General features: G+C 38.8%; 1 protein-coding gene across 6 annotated transcripts in view; it reads left to right on the top strand.

Annotated features, from left to right (window-relative positions):
* Positions 1 to 17,698, top strand: part of LOC109915162 (transmembrane protein 33-like) — a 137,943-nt gene that overhangs the window by 21,683 nt on the left and 98,562 nt on the right. For all 6 annotated transcript variants that reach the window (XM_048605384.1, XM_048605387.1, XM_048605385.1 and 3 more), the window contains 2 exons: positions 3,800 to 3,987; positions 12,158 to 12,225. In XM_048605384.1, the coding sequence (XP_048461341.1) occupies positions 3,800 to 3,987; positions 12,158 to 12,225 (256 nt within the window). The remainder of the gene's footprint in view (positions 1 to 3,799; positions 3,988 to 12,157; positions 12,226 to 17,698) is intronic.

The following is a 17,698-nucleotide window of genomic DNA, read 5'->3' as shown; positions in this document are numbered from 1 at the left end:
CTTCTGTACTTTTTTTCAGAGCATGTGCTATAATGTGGCATGATTATGGGTGTACTGATCCTAGTTATTATCATGACATCTCCGGTTCCCTTCTGACTCCATATACCTTTAGATTCATACCCTTTTTGTTTTATACTGTTTCTCCACGTTCATTCAGCCAAAGTGTATCACCACCTACTTCCCTATCTTGAACTTCATTTCCCAAGTATCTGCCCACTCCACGAACTTGTCAATGTCCTTTCGTAGCTTATCGCTGTCGTCCTCACAGTTACAATATTTCTAAGACTGGTATTGTCTGCAGCCTTTGAAAATGCCTCCTGCACTCCAAGATCTAGATCATTAATACATCAGGAAGACTGAGGATTTCAATTGTGATCCTTGGAGAACTCCACTACAACTTTTTCTCCGGTCTGAAAAATGCCATTTCGCATTTATTCTGATTCCTAATTCTCAGCCAATTTTATATCAACGAATTAGTGAATCCCCTTCCCAAATCCACTGCCTTGTTTAAAACCTAATTTCTCAGAATATGTGATCTGAGGGAATGATCAATCACAAACTAAATTACTGGTTGTAATTGTTGCTGATATTTTGCTGCATTATGATTAGTGAAACCAAGCAAATCCTTTTTTTAAATTCAGTGCTTCCAGTTTTTCTAAACACAAATGATCAGAATAGAAAATAACATAAAATTAATCAGAATGCTTGATAAAGGGAGAGGTGATACTGTCGACCTAAAGTTATTGTTAATGCAGTGAAATATTATTGTACACTTGCTTTAGGCATTTGCTTGTAATTTATTCCACTGTTTTGGAAAGTGTTAATTTATTTATGTGAAATGCATAAGACCTTTGCTAAAGTAGTGAACAATGAGATTTTGGATAAATGCTTTAAGTACTTGATGTTTATATACTATGGTACATGTTCAGGGCCTGTTTTCAGTTTCAAATTTGTACCTTCAGTTATGAAACCTATCTGGAATGGAACTAAAAATCAAAACTAAAGGAAATAGAAAGGAGTAAAATGAGAACAATAGTAAATAGAATGTGAAAATCAATTACACTGAAAGTAGATGATATACACTGCTGTCATTTTTCCCATTTATGATTTGAGATTAATTTTCTCACGGTTAAAACCGATATTTGTTAAATTTATAATAAAGGGGAGGTCCAGCCATGCAGCTGTGTTACAGATTTGTAGGAGATATTGGGTATGAAGATGCAATTCATAGTTTATAATGGAAACTGTGTTGTGTAAATTTCTTACAACAATTACATTTATTTGGCATTGTGGCACAGTAGCACTTTTTTTCTTTTGTGGGATGTGAATGTAGTCGGCAAAACCAGTATTTCTTGTCCATCGCCAGTTACCCTTTGAGGTGGTAGTGAACCACCTTCTTGAACCACCTAATGTGAGTTCTCCAATAGTGCTATTAGAAAGGAAGCTGCAGGATTTTGATCAGCAGCAATGAAAGAACGTTCGATGCTGTTCTAAGTTAAGATGGTGTGTGGCTTGGTAAGAAACCTGTTGTATGGAAACACCACGAACATCGGCTGAGGTTGTAGGTCTGGAAGAAACTTGGTGACTTCCTGCAGTGCATATTGTATATAGTAGACATCGCTACCAGTGTGCTTCAGTATTGGAGGGAATGAATGTTTTAAGATGGTAGATGGGGCAATCAAGCAGACTATTTTGTCCTAGATGGTGTCAAGATTCTTGAGTGTTATGGGAGCTGCACTCATCTAGGCAAGTGGAGATTATTTCATGGTACTCCTGACTTGTGCATTGTATATGGTGGACAAATTTGGGGGAACCAGGAGGTGAGATACTCACCTTCAAATTTCAAGTTTATGACCTGCTCTTGTACTTTAGAGTATATTCAGTATTTATATGGTTGGTCCAGTTCAATTTTGTTTTGTCACTGGTAACCCCCAGGATGTTGACAGTGATGGTAGCACCATTGAATGTCAAAGGGAGATGGTTAAATATTATATTGTTGGAGCTGGTCATTGCCTAGCGCTTGTTCTTGCCACTTATCAATCAAAGCCTAGTTGTTGTGTGGTACTTGCTACATGTGGACACGTGTAGCATGAAGATTACTTAAGGTGGAGCATGTAACTAACATTACAAGCCTGCAGAACTGTACATTTAAATGTGTAATGAAAAAGCTGGCATGAAGTGTGCACATAAGGACAATAAAGAATAAATCAATTACAAGTGGACTTAGGAGCATCATGTTATGGCCTTTTAAAAGTGATCTCACTGATTAGAAATTGAAGTGCAACTGTCCATTTATTGATTCATAAAGGTTATGAATTGATGCAGCCTTCACGTTTGACACTGTTCTTGCAGACTGCACTGAGCAAGTCCAATGGCCACTTTGTATCTTCTCATCATAACTTATTATGTCGTGCCAAAGCAAGTTAAATCCTAGACCTGGGATAACTGCTTTTCTTCATGGTTAAGAAAGTTTAGACAAACAATAGGAGTGCTTGAGCATACAGGCAGAATCTGGGATCAAGCAGCAAAATGGATGTGGCAAAAAGAAGATGTAGGTGCTAAAAAAGGAGTAATGAATATTAAAAAGACAGATTTAGTCTCATGAATGATATACCTCTGCCAACTGCTAGGACAAGGGTCAGAATTAATAAGTTAATGAATAAGCTTTATTCATGACATTGAAGTTCAACATCTAGAAGGTCAAATTGCACAATGATGCAAACAGCTTAACATTATTTCTTCCAACATGCTGAAGGCAAGACAGCTGTCACATTGAAGAGGAAAAAGAATTGAAACATATTGGACAGCATTAACCAGACATTGTAATGACTATGTGTTCAGATATCCAGGGCTGAGTTCTTGTTGTGAGTTGCAGAAATGTTACTAAAACTCAATCTCAGTTGGGTAATGTCAGGAGGAATTTGGCAACTCCATTGTCTGCTTGTGGTAATTTGGACTGCTCACCAGCTACTTTTGGGAGGTTCTATTATTTGATGTGTGCATAGTGCAGGCTCAAATCTGTATTTGCCATTGACCTAAGAATCAGCAGGGACTTCCATTTTTGAGGGGATCACATCATCTACAAGATGACGGACCTTGCAACGGAAATTCAGAACTAAGTCAATCCTCCATGGTATAATTGATAATACAGTAACTAAGCCATGTAGTTTCATGGTATTTCCAAGGCATTGCTACTTGTTGAACAGCTTGCCTATCTCTGTAAAAACTGAATACCTAGATTTGTCACCGAGGACTGGTATTATTCCCACTTGGTTGCAGATCATCCTGCATGTCAGAACCGCAAGTGGTGGTGGGTTCCTTTCTGGAAAAATGAATGAGAGACTTTTGAATAGTTGCTGTGGTGAGTGACACAATTTTAGCTGTTTAAATTGACAGCACCATCTTGGAACCCACTTGGGACTTTCTTAGGACAGTATCTTAGCCCTGTTAACTTGCTTTTAAACTCTTTGAACTCGTGTTGGTGAGATGTTGTTCAACATTTTGGACAAAAATAAATCAAGCTGTTGATTTCTCATCACTTTATTTACAAATTCTTGAGCATAATGACAGGATTCCACAGGGCTTGACACCCAGTTGACTCTTTCATTTTTTAAAAAAAGGGGAAATGTAAGTTGTAGAAAAGTCCTATAAAACCAAGTTTTTAAGAAAAAAACACACATTTATAGTAATTTCCCAATCCCGTCTTGCATTTGCTTTGCCAAGTATCAGTGCCACATATTTATTAGTAGTTGATGCGTATAAAGAAGCTGAATGTTTTGTCTGTGTTTTTTCTTCATAGAGTTGCTGAAGGTGGACACTTCTTTCAGAGAGCGTTACTGGCTAATGCCCTGACGAGTGCTTGCAGGCTTCATCAGAGGCTACCCAGATTCCGGTTCAGCAGAGCCTATGTTACACAGGCACTCTTGGAGGACAGCTGCCACTACCTGCTGTACTCACTCATCTTTATTACATCCCATCCCATTACCTGTATCCTTCACTGTGTTTTATTGTGTAAACTCAATCATTTTTATGACTGTAATCAGATCTTGTGACAAGATTTACTGCATTTAAAAAAGAAAAGTCTAGGGATAAGATCTTGCCAAGGGGAATAGCCTTTGGTTGCTATTTCTCTTTCTCTCCGCCTACCTGATTATTTCCAATAAATTTATATAGTGTAATCCAGAAGGCTTAACTGACAAGTCACCCAAGTATCTTACAATGGCTACACTTTCAGTGAAATATGTGGCAATAGAGATATAACAACTTTTTGGAATTATCTGTTCCCTATTGATATTGGAAAATGGCAGTAAATGAAGGAATCTGCTATGTTTTTAGTTATTAGTTTTTCCATCATGTACAGAGCATTTTTTTAAGAGATTTAGGTTATTCAATAATTGAACTCTTAATCTTCCTTGATGCAGCCTTAGTTGACAATTACGCCAATTGATATTCTATTTTTCACACTGTTCCTTTCTATCAGTCCACTAAGCTATTTGCTTTTTTTAGTCAAGACTTGAAAAGCAACCTTCCAACAATGAATAGGAATAGTGGGAAAAGATGACTGTTGCTATACATGTGATTTAAGAAAAAATTATATGGTGAAATTTACAATTGTGTGTTGCTTATGATAGGACTAGCATGTATCCATCACAATTGTAGTCACAGCTCATCTACGACTGAAACCCTCATCCATGCCTTTTTACACTACTAGACTTGACAATACCAACTCATGCCTAGCTGGTCTCCCAAATTCTACTTCCCACAAACATAAAGTCCAAAATTGTACTGCATGAATCTTGACACTCAAAAGTTCCCTATGCTTGTTTAACTATATTGTTGCTTTACCTAAACAGGAGCCAATTTTAAATTATTGTTTTCAAACCACTTTGTTCCCCTCCCTGTCTCTGTTACCTTCAGTACCACAGGTGTCCAAGATAGCTACGCTGAGCTCATTCCGACTTCTTGAGCATCCCTGGTTTTAATTCTGTGACCATTGGTAGCCATGTCTTAAGTTGCTAAATCTCCATGTTCTGGAATTCCCACCCCAAACTCCTGTGTCTCACTACCCCTCTTCCCTCCTGAGATCTTAGCTCTTGGCTGAACTTTTGATTATCTGCCTAAATATCTACTTATGTAACTTGTATTGCTCTAAATGCACTCTGAAATGGAGCCAAGTTTAGAAACAAGCAACATAGATAAGTGGATGTGGAAAACTTACAACAACCTGGATTTGTTATGTTCCCACAAGAAATTCTTGTGTTGTGATCCGAAAAGAAGAGGCCATTTTAAACATAGTTCTGTCTTAATAGATCATCGTTAAAACCAAGATCCACATCACAGGAAAATAACTGGTATTGCCAATAATTACTTGTGTCACATTATAGTTCTTCCCACAATCAATCTACCGAGTTAAATCAAAGAAAATATACACTTGAAAACTGGTCAGTTTAGTAATCTCAAGATGGTTTGTGTTTTATTTGAATCTAACTGGTTGAATCTAACTTTGAGTGACTCAAAGAGATGAGTTAAGAGAAAGATTAACTGTTCTAAAGTGGAAATAAAACAGAGCATGCTGGAGAAACATAGCAAGTCTAGCAGCAGTTCTGAAGAAGTGTTCTTAGTCAGAGTTTTTAAACTCAGTTTCTCAGTTCACAGATGCTGCCAGGTCTGCTGAACCTCTCCAGTGCTCTGTTTTATTTCAGATTTCTAACCTCTGCAGTATTTTGCTTTTTGCTTGTATGTGTGTGAGAGAGAGAGATTGTACTACTGTTTTCTGAAAGCTCAGGTGTCACGATTTTATGTGAATAATTTACTCACATTTTCTAATTTCTGCCTATCAGCCTGAAACCAATGAAGAAAGAGAAGACAGTGAGTTGTTCTCAGTAGAAAAAAAAACAGATATCAGGAGCAGATTTCAATAAAGAACCACAAGTAAGGGATACAGGCAGAGGAAACAAGAAAGCATGAAAATAAGTATTCGTGATAGGCTGAAAAATGCAGTCAAATGATGATGAGGAATAAGGAAGCAGGAGAGGTAAGGAACACTTGCATACAAACATGATAGGATTGCAGTCTCTGATAGTACAAAAGTTAATGCAATTATATTGCAGTCCGGAGGTGTGTGTGAAAGCAAGTAGGAACCCACCAAATTTGATCAAGACAAATTCTCTATTTTTAGTAGAACCATCTGATTTATGCAGAGGGTAACCTGAAGTTGTGGACTGATCTCAACTAATATCTGCAAAAGAGCAACCTTGGTCATAGGCAAGCATTCTCCTGAAAGCACACACCCCCACACCGAATACTTGCCATATTCTTCTTATGTTTCAGCCTTAAAAGAACTGACTTCCCCAGTTTAAAAGTGAAGTGTTTAAAATTCTCTGCAATTAGGTGGAGCAGTTTTTTTTTTGTTTAAGCTTTGATTTGGGCAGATGGTGATTAGACTGAAAATGACATAACCTACCAATGAGTATCTCCTGGAGATTGCTTCGCACTGGTTCCTTAAACTGGGTTTACATACATACATATGATTTTGGAGCAGAGTTAAGCCATTTACAGTAAGATCATGGTCTCAATTCCATTTTCCTGCCTACAACGATAACCTTTGACTTATTGATGGTCAGGAATCTATCTACCTTTGCCTTTAAATCGACAATGACCCTGTCTCCACTCATTTCTAGAAAGAGTTTCAAAGACACTCAACTCTCCGAGAAGAGAAAATTCGCCTTGTATTCACCTTAAATAGGAGACCCCTTATTTTTAAACTGCATCCCCTAATTCTAGGAGCAAATTACTGCAGATGCTGGAATCTGGACAGAAAACAATAAATTTTGGAGATCACAGTGGGTCAGACAGTATCCATGGAGAGAGAGTAAGCTAACGTCTTGGATCTAAATGACTCTTCTTCTGAGCCCTGAGACTTCATCACATTAGAGTCCCCTAATTCTAGTCTGTGCCATGCAAAGATGTGTCCTTTTAGCATCCACTCTGCCCACACGGGATCTTGCACATTTCTACAAGGTCGCCTTTCATTTTCTAACCTCCAAAGGTAAATGCCCAGCTCATTCAACTCTTTTCCCCCTATAAAATTAAAGAGATGATGGTGTGCTTGTAAAATGCATGAGTACCATTTTTTAACAAAAAAGCCATCACCAGCAGTTTTCTGGCTAAAATTCTACATCAATCCAGGTCTTGTTCATGCATTTTGCCAACTTGTATGTTTTGAGAAAGATAGTAGGAACTGCAGATGCTGGAGAATCCGAGACAACAAGGTGCAGGGCAGGATGAACACAGCAGGCCAAGCAGCATCATAGGAGCAGAAAGGCTGACGTTTTGGGCCTAGACCCTTCATCAGAAAAGGGGGAGGGGAAGGGGGTTCTGAAATAAATAGGGAGAGAGGGGGAGGCGGATAGAAGATGGATAGAGGAGAAGATAGGTGGAGAGGAAACAAACAGGTCGAAGAGGCGGGGATGGAGCCAGTAAAGGTGAGTGTAAGTGGGGAGTTAGGGAGGGGATAGGTCAGTCCAGGGAGGACGGACAGGTCAAGGGGGCGGGATGAGGTTAGTCGGTAGGAGATGGGGGTGCGGCTTGAGGTGGGAGGAGGGGATAGGTGGGAGGAAGAACAGGTTAGGGAGGCGGGGACGAGCTGGACTGGTTTTGGGATGCGGTAGGGGGAGGGGAGAGTTTGAAGCTTGTGAATTGTTTCTTGTCACTACCCTTGATATCCTACGACAGGCCTATGCCAGCCTTTTACAGCAAAAAGCTAAATCTGTGTGGCTCAAATCTACGGTAAAACACAACAGAATTTTAATGCTCACACACGCACATGCACACGTGATCCAAACCCTTCTCCCTGTCAAGAGACCTTGCCCCTCCCTTTGTTAACAATCAGGATTCCTTGTGCTAAAGCTTGATGTTTCCCATACAAAAAAACCCTAGTATATTGTGGCTGAGGCTCGAGGAGCAATCCATTACTCCCTTCAGTCACATCATAACTGGGAAAATACATGTGTTTTACCAAGTTAACCAAGTAAATATTATAGCTGTATCAGACTTAAACAAGAAGATCTATCAACTAGGTTTCGGAATAGATGTAATTAAGTTTGTTTTCAAAACATAACTTATTCAACAAATATGCAGTAATTGATGAATATATACAGTCAATAGGATAGAAGTATAAATGCTTATCCCCCATTTCCCCAAAACACAGTTGCAAACATGTGTACACACTCTTCAGGAAATGAGGAAAATAACAGATTTCTCTGCAGGTATTGGAAAAACAAGACCACTTTGGCCAGTGTGTTATTCTTGAAGGCCAAAGCATAAAGTGGAGAATGTTTCAGAGTTTGTTCAGGCATGTATGGGTGTGTCACTAATCACACGCTAGTCTCTGAAGATTTGCAAATACCATTGCTCAGGAAATAGAATCAGTCTCAATAAACATTTCACCCTTGATTTACCAAGAGAGTTTTTTACTCAGAAATGAGAAACCAACTGGGCAACTTGTTCTTAGGATTTCCTCCAACTTAACCTTGTTCTTAGACTTCCCTCTAACTCAGTTAGATAAAACAAGAACCTTTCCAAAACAAGTACGGTTCAAAATAGCTCCAACAGATATCATCACCAAAGCAAACAGTTTACGAAGGAAGCTTTTTATTTGAAAAGGTGCTACTTCTACAATGAACATTTGATATATTTTTTTAAAGAAACCACTGCCAAGTAGTTCCACAAACCTGAAATAAATCAGTTTTCTGCAACACTTGAAAACTAAGTTCTCAAAGCAGTATTAAATATAAAGCATCTTCAATAACACCACCTACTTGAAATTATAATGAATTAAAACAATTGCCCTAGTTATTGCAGAAAGAGTGCAGGGAGAAGCATGTTAGGGTGGGAGAAGCCTGTCAAAGCCAGAGATGCAAAGAACCTGTAATATTAACAACATGGCCTTGTTTATTAAATCTTCTGCAAATGCAAGCCTGGCAACTGCCTCAATTGGCAGCTGGGGAGGGCGTTGAATTGGGTTGTTGGGTGGCACAATTGAGTGTCAGCCAACTACGACTTGTAAAGGGTTCAGACTGTACATTATCCTTTGGAGAATCAGGGGTTTTGATAAAAGCTGCAAATGGAATGTGTTCATTGCTCTCAAAACCTTTGGGTTTAGGAGGGAAAAATCCAGCTACTTCATTCTGTAATCCCTCCTGCAAATAAGACTTGTATATTGTTGGAAGACATGATGGACTCCTCTGTGAGAGAGCTTGTCAATGTTCATTTGACTGCTCCTAACCATAAACTAATCAAGTACCTTATACCTTTATTTAGAAAGCTAAGGATTCTGTATGCCTTGTTAAACATTTTCTCAACCTGCCTATCACCAATAATGTGTGCACATACACTGTCAAGTCTTTCTGTTCTGAATCCGTTTTAGAATTATATCTTCTATTTTAAAACGCCTCTCCTCCTCCTTCATGCCAGAAATCATCACTTTACACTTCTCTAAGTTACATGTCATCTGTCAGATGTCCACCTATTCCATCAGCCTATGTTCATCCTCTTAAAATCTATCATTGTTATCCTCACATTTCAAAGTACTTCCAAGTTTCATCATAGGAAGACTTTAGAATTATGTACTGTACGCCCAAGTCTAGGTCATTATATCGTCAAAAAAGGCAGTGGTACTTGTACTGGTCACTGATCTAACCTCAAAGTATACATTCCTCCAGTGCAAAAAGTAGTGTTTTACCACGACTAATTCCTATTGCTTGGTCAACTTTGTATGCATGTTGCCATGATCCCTTTAATTTCACAGATTTCAACTTTTCTGGCAAGCCTGATTATCGCACTTTGCCATCATCAGCTCTAACATCATTGAAAAACTTAAATTAGTTAAACACTATGCGTTTAACAAATTTATGCTAGCTATCATTAATTAATCCACACTTATCCAAGGAACAGGTAATCTTGTCCCAAATTAACATTTCTAGGACCTTCTAAAGTGATTGTTTCCTTTCCCTTCGACTTATGCTAGTGCTTGCTGAGTAATGAGGTGGAGTTTTTTCCCACCTTAGAGGAGGCATTGGGGGTGGCACAGTGGTTAGCACTGCTGCCTCACAGCGCCAGGGACCCGGGTTTGATTCCAGCCTCGGTCGACTGTCTGTGTGGAGTTTGCACATTCTCCCCGTGTCTGCGTGGGTCCCCTCCGGGTGCTCCGGTTTCCTCCCACAGTCCAAAGATATGCAGGTTAGGTGGATTGGCCATGCTAAATTGCCCATAGTGTTCAGGGAGGTGTGGGTTATGGGGGGATGGGTCTGGGTGGGATGCTCTGAGGTTCAGTGTGGACTTGTTGGGCCGAAGGGCCTGTTTCCACACTGTAGGGATTCTATGAGGACAAATAATCAGGTGAATTGATATAGCTGAGCTACCTGTTCCCTTCTCAATCCCTCAGCAATTAGGTTCTGGGTATGGAAGATCTGTGGGCAACCTTCCCAAACCATCAACAGTTACGTCAACTTGCCATCAGTCTGATTGAAAGTAAAAGTCACCATAGTCCCAGACCATCAGTTGTTGGTTAGTTAGAGAGACGTCACTGTTGCTGAGTTTAACCTGAGGATCACCATGTCTCAGAGAAGGGATAAGGCTGAGTTGGCCCTCCTTAATTTTTATCTCCAGCATTACAAGAATTGACCCCTGAAATCATTCTGCTTCTCACACCAGCTGTTTAGCCAACTGAACTAACTGACATGTTTTACACTACCTGGCTTCTTACGCAGCCTGCCCATTAGACTGTGGGAAGTGGGCTCTTTTTGTCCCAACTAGGGGAATTTCGGAGCATATATAGTAGAGTACGGGTGTCCCCTGAAAGTCACCACTGTGCCCTTACCTCTGAGCCCCCACTCTCCCTGCAACCCCTTACCTGTGGTAGTGCAGAAAAATTCCACTCGAAATATCCTTGTGTTTGCAACCCTTTATGACTGTGTGCAGCCTGAGCTTCCAGCAATGATATCCAGCTTTCAGATGCTGTCAACCTCTGGCTGTCAGCTTCTGGTTTTGAAGTGCCTGACGGGCTGAGATGCCTGCCAGTCAGCTGATGGTGTCTAAATCCAGCAGATATTCTCTCTGATGGGTGCCAGGATAAACAGCACCAAAAGTGCCTGCCTGCATGCTTATGTGGACAGCATTAAATATCAACTACGTTTTCACATGAGTTGGCCATAATTTTTTGTTTCATAATGTGGACTATTTCGCAATTCAAGCTTGTTTTGGTTCTTAAATGGCTATCTGTGATTAGTTAAGAATGAAAAACTGCTACACTCAAAGGATGTCAGGAAAACATTTCTACTCCTACCAGTTTGGCATTCTCCCACAAACTGCAATTGCTGCTCCGGTTCAGTTTTCAATGTGGGATGGATAGATGTTAATCAAAGTGTTAATCAAAACATTAATGTATGAGGTTAGGTCACAGAGACCTCATTGAAAGGTGGGATAGGATCATGTGACTAAATGGCGTACTCTTGTCCCTTTGGCCTAGAAGGTTGCCAAGTCCTGTGAAACTATAACTGTAAGAATTGGCTGCAACAGAAAGGAGAAAATTAGAGGCAAGCGAAAAACATTGCTTCACCTTTGTCTTTGTTACCACAAAATTATAATAGGGATTCATGTCTTAAAATGAAGACAAACACTTCTGATTGGGACAAATGGATAGCAGTGGTTATAAGCTGCACAATTTTTAAAGTTCACTCATCCACAAACAAAATGTCTTGTTGCATATATGAACATTTCTTTGATTTGAAAGTAGTCTTTTAAGAATCTATATATAATATACAGCTTTTTCAGTAGGTTTGGATTTAGATTCGATGGGTTTGGCAGGATGCAGATAGAGGTTAAGTAAGGCGTTTTAGAGAATTCGATTAGTGTCAGCTGTACTTATTGTGAACGTCAATTAAATAACTGCCTCAAACATAATTGGCAATCAATTTGGCTGCTTCATGAATGTCGACCAACAAATTGCAAGTCAGAGTACTGTTTGTTCCGGGACAATAGTATCTCAAGTAAATGAGCTCAACAGAAATGAAATGGTAGGGGTCAAATGACATGGACCCTTTTATAAGATTTCTTTGACTTGTGTTTCTAAAACTTTTCCTTATCTAGATTTACGCAGTATGTTTGGTACCAGTGGCAGTATTTTCTCTGCTTCATGCAACAGCTTACACCAGGAAAGTCTTAGATGTAAGTTTTCTTTTTAAGTTTTCATGTGCACATTCTTATAACTGAATATTGCTGAATACACAACTTTGCATATTTAGATTTTGTTTTGTTCCCCTAATACATAATTTAGTTAACACATTATACAGTTGTAGGAGTTTTTGACTGTTTACAAGTAGTCATACAGTTGCTAAGTTTAAGATTAAATTATTTATCCTGTCTGAGTACTTATAGTGTCTTATTCATTTCCAGGATGTGAGTACAGTCATTAAGGCTAATATTTGTTGCCTTTTCCTGATTTCACTTGAGAGAATGATGGTGAACCACTTTCTTGAACCACTGTATTCAGTGGTTTGATATAACAGATTAACTTGTTCGGCCCCTTTTTAAAAAGCAATTATAAGTCAACCACATTTATAGGATAGGAGCCGCATATTAGGAAGACAGGGGAAACATGAAAGGTTTACTTTCCAAAGGAAATTATTGTGCAAGTTGGGATTTTGTATTCCTTTGACAGCTTTTATTGATCTCAACTTTTTTTCCAGATTTTGGAAAATAAAATTAAACAAAATTCAAGCACTCATTGCCATGATGGCAATAGTATTCATGTTCTCTGGATTGTGGGAAACAGGACATCATGGTTTTGAGCAGACTTGCAGTTTTATTGACATAAACTTTCATGTCAGGGCAATGCATACAGCGCTAGCTATCAGAGTAAATTTGATGCTTAAAAGGATTATTGTATACATAGATATATGTAGTATTATGTCCTTGGGTTTTGTTTTAAAAAAAAATTACTTGCACCTGGATTATTTTAAAATTACATGTTTTTTGCTTTACCTTCATGGTGGCCCAGATGTATTAGTAACATTTGCTATGGGCAACTGTCATCAGGATAGCTAATTATCATATCTTCTAATTGAGTAATAAGTGCTCCTACGAGAGATCTGCTAGCAATATATTAAAAGCATTGCATGGCTTATGTGGCCTAAAAGTGTTGCACTTGCTTCCTGTTTCAATTACCTTCACTCTTATTAACTCAACTATTGTTACCCAACTCTAAGAAATCACTAAATTAAAAATGGTTGCCATTTTTATTCCTTAAAGTTTTGTTTTCAGACTTCTTTAGGAATTATTATTTGGCAAAAGTTCTGAAGAAGGGTCACTGGACCTGAAATGTTGACTCTGCATTCTCTCCATAGATGCTGCCAGGCCTGCTGAGTTTCTCCAGCAATTCCTGTTTTTGTGTCTAGGAAAAAAAACCTAACTCAATCTGCAATAAAATCACTGATCTCTTGTTTTTGCTTAACAAAAAGCTTTGTTCCCAAGACCAGAAACTAGAGATTTATAAGGGGCTACATTTGCTCTCTAATTAACTTCACAATTTTACAAAAGGCTTTAATTAGGACATGTGCCAACGAGATTGCTTGAGCAGTGTTCTTAAAGGAATATGCCAGGGTAAATACAGTTCTGTTGTTTAGCATCACAATCACATTCACAGTACCTGTGAGTAGTGCCTCGAGATCAATAACACAAACAAGTAACCAGAATGAGTTCTTCAAGAAAAAGGTTGTAAATTTTGAGGATGGAATGGGTAAGTTGACACCAACAAAGCAATAATAAGTTGCACTTGATTTTTGCTGTTTTTTTTTTTTTGCTTATAGATTACCTTAAGATTTTAAACAAGAAACAAGCTGACCTTACACTTTGAGTATGGTGATACTTCATCAGAACTATAGACAGCAGCTTTTCCCCATTGTAGGGAAGTCTAAAACTAGAGGGCATAGGTTTAAGGTGAGAAGGGAGAGATACTAAAAAGTCCAGAGGAGCAGTTTTTTTCACACCGGTGGTAAGTGTCTGGAATGGGCTGCCAGAGGTAGTAGTGGAAGACAGTACAATTTTTCTCATTCAAGAGACATTTAGACAGGTTAAGTATAGAGAGATCTGGACCAAATGCAGGCAAATGAGACGAGTTTAATTGTGAAAACTAGGCAGCATGGGCAAGTTGGGCTGAAGGGTCTGTTTCCATGCTGTAGACCTCAATGATAACTGATAGTAGCTAGGAACAAGTGTTGAAGGTGTATTGAGGATGGTGGCTGGTGGTTTGAGGTCAGAGGAGTTGGAGGTGAGCATATAATTGGAGGCGAAGCCCAGAGACAGAGAGGGATATGAAAGGAGTAGGCAAACAAGGGCATTATTGATTGTAGGTCAGGGCAAAAGCTGAATAAGTGATAATGGGTTTAGGAGAGAATGGTTAGGCTGTGCAGAAAGCAACCTAGGTAATGTGATAATAAGCCTGGGAGTGGGTGAGAATGTGTTGGCTGTGCTAAAAACAACCCATATCGTGACAGGACTGGGTGCAGGTAAAATCTACTTTGTGAGATGAAATCCAGACTGGCTGAGCATTTTGCAGAACACCTACATTATGTTTGTGAAAATGGTCCCAAGCTTCCAATTGCCAGCACACCACCGTGTTCCCACGCCAGCATTTCTGTCGTAGGCCTGCTACAGTGTTCCAGTGAGCCCCGGCACAAGCTCTAAGTACAACATCTCATTTTCTGCTTGGGGGCCCTGCAGCCTCTAGGACTCAACATTGAGTTCAATAACCTTTAGAGCCTGATACTGTCCTTCGAATACCGGCCCCGACACCTGGTCCTGTTACAACATGGTTTGCTTTCAGCATGGCCAACCCGTTCTTTCCTAATCTCAGCTCTCATTATCACTTATTCAGTTTTTCTTCTGTCCTGACCTTCTATCAATAATCTCCTCATTTGCCTACCCTTTTCACATCTATCTCTCTCACTTTCTCCCTTCTCTCTCTCTCGACTTCATTTCCACCTGTTCATCTCTTTTTACCCATTCACTTCATTCTTCTTAACAATTTTATCCTTCCATCTACATTGCTTATGATGCAACAATCTGTGTGTCATCAACATATTTTTAATTTGAGCCCTTCTGTGCCATTAATTGTTACTGGTAGGTGAAAAGGTACGAATACTTCATTTGCTCAATTTAAATAAATATGTCAGGAAATAAATTAATATAGTGTTTGAACCAATCAAAGTATGCCCATGCCACTGTTAGAACAGGATTATACTCATCACGTCACAGGCCTTTGAAAAGTCCTGTTTGCTTTTAAACTGTTGTCTGTTTGCAGTATCATAAGTGGTTGACTCATGTGAATAGTTTTAAAAATGCCACACTTGGCAACTCTTTCTCTGTGGGTGTATAAATGTTTGTCATGTCGCCATGTTCCAGATTGACAGCAGAAGGTGATTTTTATTTGCCACAACAGTCAAGGACAATTTACAGATCAGTAATTTTGAAGAAAAGACTTGTTGATCTCAGCACACTCTTATTATAGCAATAGGTACAACAAGATAGATTCAGTTGTCACCTTGATAAATTGCAGCCCTACATCTGTATTCCACCGAATAAATAAAACGGCAGTATATCTCTTTTGTTCAGTATTGTTCAGATGCTTAACAAATGTATATGGTTTGTCAATGCAGTCGCTGGGAAGTGACAACTTTAGACTTGATGTATGATTTAATAACTCAGTCAGGTTTGTCCTTCAGTAGAAATTGATTTATTCATTAGCAAATCCTGGTGCACATGTTTGTAAAATAAAATTCAAAGCCTTTCAATTTTTCAATGTAGTGATATGATTTTTAATACAATGGGATTCCTCTGATTAAATGTTAAGCTTGCAATACAGTTTTCACTACAGGTCTGTTCATGAGATCTGCAGTTACTACAACAATTTTTAAGAATCCCAAGTTTAAGAGTTTAGCCATTTTGAATAAGCTGCGTATCAAAATACATAATTTATCCTAAATGCATTACTTTGAAATTTGCTTCCTGGGTAAGAATTATGAAATGCTTGTTTAACCTTTTTTGACATTGAAGGTAATAGTGTCTTGCAAGATTGCAGTACTGGAAGATGGCTGCATGATCAGACATGCCATCCTTTGGTTAAAATGCTGCATGAAACATTTTTTTAAATGGTTGATTTTGAGGAAGGAAGCTGGCCAACACTTATCCTTCAACCAATATCACCAAAAATGTGATATAGTCACTGGCTCAGTGCTGTCTGAAAAACCCTATTTACTGCATCATAGCATCGTGACGCTTTTAAGGATTTTGCTCTTCACTTGAAGTATACTAAGGAGATTTTACTAAGGGGAAGGTTAGATTACAATGTTTTTGTTTCAAGTGATTTGCCTGTCCTATTTTCTGCCTACTTATTATTCTAACAATATGAGGGATATTTCACTATCTGGATTGTTTAACTCTCTTGGCTTCAATTATCTATAATTTGGGCATGTTAACTTACACAAACAACTGGTTTGCATCAGCATCATCTGCATCGTGTTCTTGTAGCTTTTCACAGTTTATGAATTAATTATTCCTTTCAGAACACCAGCCATGTTATTTATTTGTGCTCTAATCCAACCATTATCCAACTTCCAGTCATGCCTTCCACCGCATACTTATCATTTTTGAATGCACGTGAATAGGGGAATTCTTTCACAGCTCCATCCTCCATATTAGTCTCATTTCTCTTCAGTGGTACTCATAAATACAGCGAGAAATTTCACTATGCGAGACAGTCGTAACTGAAGAATCTCACTTTGCATGTTTGCCTAAATCTTTTGGAGAAACCAAAAATTCCACGTTCCCATAATGGCATCTGGCTGCCTCAAAAGCAAAGACAAAATCTCCAACTTTACTCGAGACCACCAGATACAATGACACAAACACTTTAAGGATATATCATTTTTCTGAAGAAATATTTTTAATCCAAATATCTCATACCTTTTTAAAAACATTCATTCAGGTATCACTGGCTGGGCATGTTATTATTTCCTCAATTAACCTTTCATATCCCTGCATATTTTATGTACCTCTGTAAGGTTGCTTTGCATTTTAACCTTTCAAAGGCTAAAAGGGATGGATTTTTCTGAAATTTATTTTATAACTCGGTTTGATGATAGGAATCAGCCCTTTCTTTTCTTCTTTTATGCTGCCTGAATGTTTTCTTTGAATTAATGGCTGTGCTGGTGATTCAGCCTGATGGAACCAAGATACAGTTTTGTATCGTATCCCTTAGCTGGGCTCAAGAAACTTGAAAATGCAGGAAAGCACTCTTCGTTTGTGAATTTTTGCTTCATTGCGACTGAACTGGTGAGAAGTGAATCAGCGACTTTCAGAATTCCTTCAGTATTAAAGTAATAAACTGGTATTAATTAGACTTTCTTTTCCTGAGATGAAGCACTGAACCTGTGTTTAATTTAATTTCCCAGCTTCCCCCTTTTGAGTCATCAGATTTAACTCCCCTCACCCTGCCACATCATCTTATAGTTCAACGTCAGCTGAGTTAGTTGAAATCTAACTGATACTCCTTGTTTCTGAGATAACAAGGTGTAGAGCTGGATGAACACAGCAGGCCAAGCAGCATCAGAGGAGCAGGAAGGCTGACATTTCTGAAGAAGGG

This window comes from Rhincodon typus, chromosome 14 (assembly GCF_021869965.1).
Source record: "Rhincodon typus isolate 14 chromosome 14, sRhiTyp1.1, whole genome shotgun sequence".
Classification (NCBI taxonomy): domain Eukaryota; kingdom Metazoa; phylum Chordata; class Chondrichthyes; order Orectolobiformes; family Rhincodontidae; genus Rhincodon; species Rhincodon typus.
The sequence above is the reverse complement of the archived record's forward strand: the minus strand, read 5'-3'. Positions and strand labels throughout refer to the sequence as shown.